At 47.1% G+C, this 11,125-nt stretch overlaps 1 protein-coding gene across 1 annotated transcript in view; it reads right to left on the reverse strand.

Annotated features, from left to right (window-relative positions):
- LOC148511648 (protein kinase C delta type-like) overlaps positions 1 to 10,691 on the reverse strand; it is a 32,397-nt gene extending 21,706 nt beyond the window's left edge. Inside the window, exons 1-2 of the mRNA XM_088482878.1 lie at positions 10,603 to 10,691; positions 765 to 938 (exon numbers count right to left, since the gene is read on the reverse strand). Of these exons, the coding sequence (XP_088339004.1) occupies positions 765 to 887 (123 nt within the window). The 5' untranslated portion in view covers positions 888 to 938; positions 10,603 to 10,691. The remainder of the gene's footprint in view (positions 1 to 764; positions 939 to 10,602) is intronic.
- Between the last annotated feature and the right edge of the window lie 434 nt (positions 10,692 to 11,125).

Below are 11,125 nucleotides of genomic sequence, written 5' to 3' on the forward strand. Positions count from 1 at the left end.
TATGGGGTCTTGAGCATATTATTTGGGGGGTGGGCGTGTGTGGAGCATATTATTGGGTGTATCTGGAGCATATTATTACAAGGGGGGCTCTGGAGCATTAAAGGCAAAAAATCTGTAAAATCTGTAAAAATCTGTAAAATCTGTAATCCTTCAGGTGGCATTACCCAATATAAGCCTATGGGCTTCTTATTGGGAAGCTTCCCTGTGGGAGTGGAGCCCTCCCATCACCCTCCGTGGCCGTTAAACCCGGAAATTCCTCTGTCTGGAGCCATCGCAAAAGACAGCTCTTATCAGGAGAGCTGTCCTTTGTGATATTCTTGGTACATACAGCTGTAATGAAACATGGTATGTACTCAAAGACAGGAGGGATGTACCACATCCCATAAGCGATGCTTAGTATAGCGCATCCTATGTTTGTTTTTTTCAAAACTTGTTACAAATGGGAGTGGTAGAACTGTAAGTAGGAGGAGTAATGAATAGAGAGGGGAGGAGTCAGTATTATCTCTTAAATAGTCCATCCTAAAAGAAAAGTCTAGATCCGCCACTGAGTCTGATGTGACATATACTCAGGTACAACATTCAATTCTTTTGTCTATGTTCATTAACCTCTATATCACCAAGTGTTGCAGATACAGAATGCCGGGATTTCTGGAAATGATTAGATGAGATTTGCTTTCTAGGAAAGAAAAGTCACAGCAGAGGAAATTGAGGATATATGGTATATGTGTATATATTGAGCAATACAGAGATAATGACAGCAGTACCTTGGTCTGGAAAGCAAAGTACCCATGGATAAGGAAGGCGCTTCCCGATGCAAGTTCTAATATCCTCCTCTCCACAAACACCATATCCTCCTCGCCCTCCGCTAGCAGCTCTCTCTTGCTCATGACTTTAACGGCCAAATGGTGACTGCCATAGGAATCTGCAGCCAGCAGGACCTAGAGGAAATATTACAGAGTCATCCTCATAAGCAACACAGGAATATAAAGGCAAATGCATTGTTGTTTCACAGTGATTGTGTATTACCTGTTGGATTACTGAAAAAGAAAATGTAGACCCATAAGAAGCTTTTGTTCTGCAGTCACCTTCCCACACCCATAATCCATTTTATCTGGGACCATGGATGGGAGGATAAGGGTCTGATCACCAGTTTAAGGTCTCCAAGTGGGCCCGAGACAGGAATCTTAAAGTATACACCACCCTCCTCCCCCTCTCAGCACCTTAATTGCTGGAAGTAAAAGTTTGCAGATACTGATGAGAGGAGCATTTGCTAAGTGTGCATTAGACAAAGAATTGCACCTATTTTTCCACTTTGCAGAAAGAGACTTGAAATATTTGGGATATGCAGCTGGTCTAATATGTGATTGGCTGACAGTGTAAGAGACAGCTCCTGATTGGCTACCCAGCTATTAACTATCCAGGCTCACTGGAGCATAATTCATTTTATGTAGGGTCACAGGTTTGAGGGGCCCATAGCAACAGTTTGAAGGTACTCCCAATACTTCTACAGAGACACTAAACTCACTAACGTGTATTATCTTTTTTCCATATAATACCTTCTTAAATACAATGTAACTTAACTTCTAAAATAAAGACACAGACAACAGTGCTGGCATTTAAATATTTTGTCAAATTTATTTTTGACAAGTCATTACATTTTTAGACTATAAGTTAATACTAATAATGGTTACGGCACAAAAGAACGCACGGAACAATAACAACCAAACTGCTCCATACAAACACACACACACGCACATAAGCCAAGCATTGGTGATTAACTCTCCTTTAACTTCAACCACCGGTCCAGGTGATATAGCCATTTCCCGTCCAGGACAATTGGCTGTCGCCTTACTCCACTTCACGAAGAGCGCACCCACTAAGCCTACCTATTAACATAAACTAACTCCAAGTGTCGTTCTTTACCGCCAAGCGAGGCCTAAACCGATGCGCCGCCACCATAACTCAACCCTGTAACAAGACACCCTCAATCAGCAGAAAATCAGGCAATCCCGCAGGACTAAAATGCACACCATCCACACGAAACAAGGGTGCATCGCGAAAATGAATAAACAGAAGCTCCACTAAACCACCACCATTCTCTACTATACCACCAGCATTCTCCACCATACCACCAGCATTCTCCACTACACCACCATCATTCTCCACTATACCACCACCATTCTCCACTACACCACCACCATTCTCCACCATACCACCACCATTCTCCACTATACCACCAGCATTCTCCACCATACCACCAGCATTCTCCACTACAGCACCATCATTCTCCAACATGTATCTCACCACTACAGTATTTTACCTTCCTCCTAGCCACATCCAACCGCACCAGAACCAACATTCCTCCACACACTCCTGCGGACAACGAAAGAACACACAACTGGCAGTAAGGCAGGGCATCTGTTATCTATCAAATGGATATAATGACAATAGAGCACAAATACAATGCAGTTTGCTGACTTAAATCATTCCAAATGAAGGGTAGAGAGGAAAAATTGTCTGCAATTGATGCACAGAATTAATTATAACTTTGATTAGTCTTGAAAATATGTATAGAAAATATAAAGTCCGTGAAATATTAAAAGAAATGAAAGTGTTATATAGGTAAGAAAAACATGTAATTAAACTAGTGTCTCTGCCCAAAATCGGTGTTTCCAATATTTTTCTGAAATATATGGTAGTATCCTGGATATCTATATATTATCATTCATTAAATCTATTACAATAAATAGTTATTTAAACCAAATGCCATTCTGGCAGTATTATTTCTAACATAATTATAACACTGCTTTGAATGGAGTTATTATGTACACATAGCATAACCTAAGTGGATATGGTTATTCCAGGACAGATGCAGCACCTTAGAATACAGAAAGAAAAAACACAAAGAAAGCAGTCGAACCACAGATACACCATACCGACAAGACATGGAAACGTAACAAAGATGGGGGAAGGGGGAGGGGAACAATGTAGCTAACCAGACTTGAGGCAAAAAAACTAAAAAACCCACGGAGTAAACTAACCATCACGCCATATCATATAATTCAGAAGCCAATTGGGCCCCCGGGGGAAAATAAAAAATTCCTCATAGACTCCAGCAGTAGGTCGGCGAGTCTTTAGGCCTCCGGTGAGCTACGTTGGAGCAAAATAGCTAAACCCGGAGGAATATAACGAAGGAATGCAGCAGGACAACACCGACCAAGGGATTGGATATCCCCATCGGATAAGCCAGCAGAAGCCGCAGATGAAGCAGCACTTATTCCAAATGAGTGAGTACCGAACTTGCCCGGCTTGAGCGCTGAAAAAAGCCAAACAACGCTGCAAAACATGATAAATTGGTATTTCGTAACCGGGATACATCCTTGTGCATCAACCATGCCCAATCCCATCGTAATGCATCTTCTCAAAAGCGCGCGCCAGCGCCACCGGACATACTGCAGGAATGGGATATGGTTGAAGTAAAGCCAGCGCCTTCTACCAGCCTGGTCCACATTGGAGCGCTGTATAAGGCCTAGCAGTGCTTCCAGGCATATAAATTATGTCCCCAATAGTGAGTGGTGGGTCAGCCCTTATAAAGGGGGCAACTAATTTGCAGCCCACAAAAACACTACATGAAGCGTCATGGCAAAAAACCTAATTGAAACAGCAAGCATACAAAGCTAAAAATAAAACAAACTGAAGGGACCGCAGCCAGCAAGGAAAGCAATCAGCATGGACATATCAATGGAACACCTGCAGTCAATCACTTTAGGGGTCGACCTCGACCAACACCTGCAGGCCCCCGAAATGATGAAGGACCTGAAGGGGCCAGGCCCGTCATACAACGCAGAGAAAATAGACACACCTTCAAATTAAGTAGTGTTCACTCTAGCTCCGGTGGCAGGCAGGGCGCCGGAGCTAGAGAGGGCAACCTTGTGCGCGCGCCAAAGGAGGACAGGGCGCTGCACTAAAATAGCCTAGCGGGAACGCTAATTAAGCCGTACTACAGTGAGCGAGCGCCCTTGCAAATACAGATCCCAAATAAATGTCAGCATGACTCTGCAAGCTCTTACATGCCTGAGCCACCGAAAAACAGAAGAAAACGCTCCCATTCCAGCCAACCCACCTACTAACAGCGCAAAGTCCTGGGGCAATGGCCCTCCAAGCTAATTCCTAAAATGACTGCATGCTGAACTGCCAAACATAAGGAGGACACGGGTCACCGTCCAAAACGGCCTAAGGGGCTAAGTACTTGAACTGCGACAGGGTATACGCAATCCCAAACTGTATACCAGGCACAATACTGGCAACAAAATGGACATTACACAGCAGTCAACCAGAACAATTCTAGCAAAAGAACAACCGGAAGAGAGGATGAACTCCGAGGTCAAGCGCATGCATCGCGCCTAGGTTGTCGCAACAAGATCATACTCACGTTACCCAAGTGGTCCCCCCCAGAGTTCTAAAGCAACCACAATGGGGCAAAGCCAAAGCAACAGCATGCTCTTAGTGAAGCCCTACGCAACCCACGTGAACGGCCAAGGTGAAGCGCACCACGACCCTTTGAGGTAAGCTGAAAAAAACAATCGCAACAGCAGCATCAGTAAAATTGGAGCTGAGTGTTACTGCAGGAGTACTCAGCCACTTCCCTATGGGGATATAACTGAGGGCGGGTTTCGGTTAGCACCCCGCAAATATAATGAAATAACCCGCCTGCCAATTATGATAGGAGCAATAGGCCGCCTCACCCGGCGCCCAAGCCTCAACCCCCCGGTGCAACAAGCGCGGGCCAACAAATGGGCCCAGCTGCATCTGAACACGAGAAAGCAATGGGGAAGCAGCAACTGCTGATGACTGATCAATTGATGGGCAGCAATAGTAGCAGCTGGGGCAGAGGGTGTGTGGGGGGTGCGCCACAGCCATGGGAGACAATCCATCCGGCGTGGGTGTAGCAAACCAGGGGAGTGGCAAAGGTGGGTACAGAGGAGCATGAAATGGACAGAGGGCGCCACCCAGGGTTCCGGAATGCATGGGGCGCTACCTAGTATGACAGCCACCTGTTTTATCTTGGTTAGTTTGCACTATACCCTAAATAAGTTACAGATATTTTAGGAGACCTGTAATAATGGTGGTAGACAGAACATAATTAGTAGTACTCACAATAATATAGGTGCAATGTATATTTGTGAAGTAGGAGCATAGCTGAGAATGGAGCATATAGGAGTTTCCACTCCAGTGACAGCTGCTCGGGGCAGTAATTGTAGTAATAATCTGTGCACCCTGTGGGATCTCACTGTAGAACATGTATTCTGTAAATTTAAGTTAAGTGCTCAGAATATATCATACAATCTCCTCTATTGACTGATAACAATGATTCAAAGTAGATAAAAGTCAGATCCTAGGTGCTATACATAAATAAGGCAGAGTCAAAGCAGCTACCCATTAATGTCAGATAGTGCATCACTAAAGCGTTCTATTACACCAATAGGACCTCAATGCCCAGCAGAAAAAACTGCCACTGTTTGCTGTTTCATCTCCTCACTCCAGTAGTCCCCCGCAGGCCTTCCATACCACACTAGCTCAGTTAGGTACAGGGAGTGTGTGTGCAGGGGGGGGGCGCTATACTTTTCCCGGGCGCCATGGTCCCAACTCTGGTAACAACTGATGCAGTGTTGGGCAGCCGACCAGTTGGCTCTCTGGGTCAGCGGAGACAGGACTGCCTAGCTCTATGCCTGGGAGACTAAATAACAGCTGGCGTAACTGTGTACTGCACTTTGATAAATGGGCCCCTATGTCTGTAAAGGGGACAGGGCTCAGAGGCAAACGCGGAATTTCTACAGATGGACTTTCAAATGCCTGATTTTTAACATGTTACCAGTAAGCGGGCATAATCAGCACTGAAAACCAGCTATAACAGACATCATATTAATGTACGGAATTAAATAATTCTGGCCTATACAACCAGTACAAGCAGACACGGTAAGTAATTATATGTAAAAGTAGAGCCATCCGGTCTGAGCTGAATCCTTTTATTTCATATGCGGGCTCCATTACCGATCATCTGAGCAAGTTGGGGAATCAGGGGGAGGGCAGAAAAAGAAACCGTGCACTGCCCTGGACATAGACGTACAGATTGGTCTCTTTTTGTACTTGATAGGGTATTATTCAGTATTAATAATTAATCCTATAGATGGGCTATATCATTGCACTCCAAACAGTACATGTTTTCCAGATCACCCTGTCGGTGCACAACTATATTCATTACTGTCTTTCCAATTTACTTACTACTTGCTGCACCACTACATTCATTACATGTTTTTCAGATCTCCTAGTCGGTGCACCACGTTATTCATTACTGGCTTTGCAATTTATTTACTACTGGATGCACAACTATATTCATTGCATGTTTTCCAGATCTCCTAGTGACATATGTTAAAAGATCAACAGGGACTGAAGTTAGTTAATAGGTGACACTACTAAGAGGATCCTAATTTGTATGGCCCCTTACAATATGGGGCACTAATAGGGCAGGTGGTACCTGGGAGGGCATCCTGCCACGCCTAGAGCAGGCAGCAGCAGCCCCCCAGTATTAAAATGGCGGCCGCACTCGGGGCAAAGCCACGCCCCCTTTGCGGCCCTAATCACGGGCGCGCAACAGCCCGCAAGCCTCTCATTGAATCAACCAGCGGGGCAGCCACCACTGCCTGCCGCTGGTTAAAAACTATAGAGAGGGAGCCAGCGGCAACATGCTGAGCCGCGCTCCGTCTCACTGCAGTCGGGGCCGAAGCTTCCGGCCTCGCCTGTGCTAAGGCGCGGGGCCGCGCCGAGCAACATGTGGAGGCACGATCGGAGGCGGCGGATACCGCCGGCCGCCTCCGTACAGCAACTATAAAAGGGCAAGGCTGACAGCCGCGGCCATATCTGCGGCCCTGCCCTACTTGCCTCAGGCCCTTTCCGCGATAAACACGGCGGCCTGCAGGGGAGGGGAGAGGAAGGAGAGTGATGGGCAGCACGGGAGGCCGCTGTGTTAGCCCCACATACAGCGAGCAGTGACACAGAGGAGCGATGGGGGACATTAGGAAGGCAAGAGGGAGAGACCAGGAACAGTGGTATAGAAGATTGAGGGAAAGCATGAAAGAATAAGGGAATAGAATGAAAGTATAGGGGAAGAGAATAAGAGAATAGCAGGAGGGGAGAGACAGGAGAAAGAGAAAAGCAAAGGAGATTTATACAGGAGATTCACAACACATTATACTTCCCTGTCCTGGAAAAAAACAGTAACAAAGAGGCAGATTTGCATACATCACCCCATTATATACTCTTAGCCCACTCCCCATGAAACATTCATTGGCTGCATAAGATCAGCTAAACTTAAAGGAGCAATATTCAACACGTTATTAAACTGTCAACACTTAAAACACTCATGGTTTGATGTCCCTTAGGCTTAAATTTACAGCCTTCGGTCTTACATTTCTCAGACCGATCGGTATGGAATACCGTTGGACGCATACTGACTGTATCCCTCATGGTGAGTAGGCCCGGCAACAGGGGGGGTCCAGGGGTACTAGTGTACAGGGCCCCGAGGTCCTAGGGGGCCCCGGAGTGTACCGCTGCCTGTGCTGCTGCAGTGATCAGCAGGGTGCAGGCATGTACGGGGCCCCTGCTGATCAGTGTAGCAGCAAATCCAGTGGTGAGCACTGAGCAGGGCTGGGGGGGGCAGGGTGCCATCTTCCTAATTACCTGCTGCCGGCCGCACACTACATACACATTTGCAGCAGGGCCGGCCCGGTCTGAGTCACTCACTGCTGGCAACGCTGGGGCTTGGACTGGAGAAGCTCAGCACTGTGGTGGGGGCGCGGCTGCTGCCTAATGACTGCTTCTATCTACTAGCAAGTGATCTGAGGAGTCTGATGTAAGCTGCACTGTCTCCTCAGATCACTGGCTGAGAGACAGAAGCAGTCATTAGGCAGCCCCATCCCCACCCCAGTGCTCTGCCTCTACTCTGTCTCCAGTCCCGCCCAGTAGCAGCTGCAGTCTGGACTCAGCACTGCAGAAGATAGACAGGAAGCTCCAGCAGGTAGGTGCAGCCTGGGGGGAGGGGGGAACACAAAACGTGGGATAGGGTTGGGAAGCATAGTGGGGGATGGGAGAGCACCGTTGGGGGTAGGAGAGCACATTGTAGGATGGGGGATGGGATAGCACAGAGGGGGATGGGAGAGCACCACGCTTTGGGTACGATGGCTCACTTCGCTCGCCACAGGTTTATATTCCCCCTCTATGTCCACGTAGATAGCACGGAATGACGTTGGACAGTAACTGATGACATCAAGGTACAAATACTGGAATCTATCCACCTCCGATGGGAGAGCACCGTGGGGGATAGGAAAGCACAGTGTGGGGCGGGTAATGGGAGAGCACAGTGGGGGATAGGAGAGCATAGTGTGGGCTTGGGGAATGGGAGAGCACAGTGTGGGGCGGGGAATGAGAGAGCACAGTGGGGGATAGGAGAGCATAGTGTGGGCTTGGGGAATGGGAGAGCACAGTGGGGGATAGGAGAGCACAGTGTGGGGCGGGGAATGGGAGAGTACAGTGGGGGATAGGAGAGCACAGTGTGGGGCGGGGAATGGGAGAGCACAGTGGGGGATAGGAGAGCATAGTGTGGGCTTGGGGAATGGGAGAGCACAGTGTGGGGCGGGGAATGAGAGAGCACAGTGGGGGATAGGAGAGCATAGTGTGGGCTTGGGGAATGGGAGAGCACAGTGGGGGATAGGAGAGCACAGTGTGGGGCGGGGAATGGGAGAGTACAGTGGGGGATAGGAGAGCACAGTGTGGGGTGGGGAATGGGAGAGCACAGTGGGGGATAGGGATAGGAGAGCACAGTGTGGGATGGGGATAGGGGAGCACATTGAGGGATGAGCTATCAGAGAGTATAGTGTTAGATGGGGGAGCACATTGGGATATGGAAGCACAGTCTGGGATGGGGAGCTTATGTGTAATATATATATATAAATATATATATATATATATATATATATATATATACACACAATATGCTTATGCAAAGGAGCTAATACCAGTCCCCATGGTGCTTAGGTTAAGAACGTCAACAATCAAGTAGCCGGCGGAGTCAAGCCAGCACCGAGAGGAAAGAGAGGATCCAGCACATGGGGAGCTGAGGAGTGGAGCTGACCCAAAGAGAAGACACCCAAGCAGAGATGCTGCTGCAGGTAGACATAGAAATAGGTAAGTGTGGGGCATGGACGGACACTGTGGCTCAGAGGTTCCCCGTAGAAACTACATTTAGGTAAGGCAGACTCTCAGGTGGCTAGCCTGTACCTGCCAGGCAACCTGGGATGGGATCCCCTAAAAAATGTGTGTCCCGGGCCCCACGATTTCTGTTGCCGGCCCTGATGGTGAGTATATTATAGACTGTCCATATCTGTATTCAATACCGTGTCAGCTGTTCTTACTGCAGCACTGAGGCCAATATTAGCTGGGTGCAGGGGCGGCTGGCCCCCTAAGCCTCAAGACCCCATAGAAATAGCACCCCATGCACCCACTATAGCTAAGCCCCTGCAGTCGGGTGCTCCATAGAGTAGGACCATTCATTCCATTAGTGGTCTGCTCCCCAGGTATAGTACCCAGAACTATTCAATTACAGAACCAAGAGCAGCCCAGACACCACAAATGATGCTCATTCCTGCTCACACCTCTGGGGGGAGCAAACATAAATAAGCATTAACTTCATTGCTGCTCGTGGGTTTGTAATTAAATAACTGCGAGCACTTTACCAGTGGAAACAGTTCGCGTGACTCAACCCGTGACTAATTGAATTTGCCCCCATGTGTTTTTATTCCTTCCCCTATGGATTACCATCCTCCCCCTGAATTTGATCAGACCAAGAAAGAATAAAGATGTTAGATAACTATATATAATGGGAGCAGCATTTTTTTCTTCAGCGGCGGTAAAACCTAATTTTTAGTCACAGGGAAGATTTATTTCTTTAGGATCAGGTGAATCAATTCTTTAAAATCAGGGAAAATATTAAGGGGCCTAGTCATCATCACTTAATTTTCACAAAAGCAGGTGAGAATGCACATTTTCATCTGCAATTGTAAAAATTAAGTTATCAGACCATTCATCAAGCAAGTTAAGCAGGAGATATTGCAGATATCTCCTGCTTACCTTCCTCTCGCGGAATGGCCCGCTGTCCCCATACACTACTAGTACAGGGACAGAAGTCATCAAGCTCCGAAAATATAATATTTTCGGAGCTTGGCTGCGGGATCATTCACCATCTTCAGAAGGCGACTGCGACTGCTCCGGCATCGCAACCCGCCAATTCCCTATAGGCAGGAGGTCTGGTTTGCTGAAGAGGGATCCTTTTGGATAACCCCTAACCCCTGTCCAGCTCCTTCCGCCAATCGTCGGGGAGCTTGTGCGCATGCGTGGCCTGTAGAATATCATTACATGGAATGGTTATGCAAAATCAAAACTGACAGATTTAATGGAATTGTGCTGCAGCTTTGCTCATTTCTAATAGCATCCAAACTCAGACATACAGACATACAACTCCCCTGTGACTATTGGAACTTCATTGCTTACCTTTCCAAAACTACCCTGGCCTAACTGGTGGTAAAATGTAAGTCTCTGGATGGTTTCAGAGGCTCTATGGCAGGATGACTGAGCACTGCTGGTTCCTAATGGAGACATAAAAGAACATGTCAACATCTACCATATATTATAGATCATTAACTGAGGGGTTTATTACAGCAAATAATCACATAAAGACCTGGGCATCCAAGTGACATGAAGATTTATTCCTGTATCCTACTACCTACTGAGTGCCAAGTGCAGTAATAATTTTAATTAATACTATACATAGGGGCATATTCAATTGGGTACGAGAATAGCAAAAAAAACGCACCTGCAAGGTGTTTCCTACAGGTGTGGGTTTTTTGCTATTCAAATACAGTAGGTGCAGATTTTTTCTATTTTTACTCGCCAGGAGATTTTAGTTCTCGCACCTCCCGAGTAAGTGTGATTTTTCCTAAAATAGATAATTTTAGGAAGAATCAGTGGGACTTGCTCTGGCACCTCGGCGGATCCCCCTGTGGACTAATTAAGC

The sequence above is a fragment of the Taudactylus pleione genome, unplaced genomic scaffold (genome assembly GCF_031769625.1).
Source record: "Taudactylus pleione unplaced genomic scaffold, aTauple2 ptg000296l, whole genome shotgun sequence".
In the NCBI taxonomy this organism is placed as follows: Eukaryota; Metazoa; Chordata; class Amphibia; order Anura; family Myobatrachidae; genus Taudactylus; species Taudactylus pleione.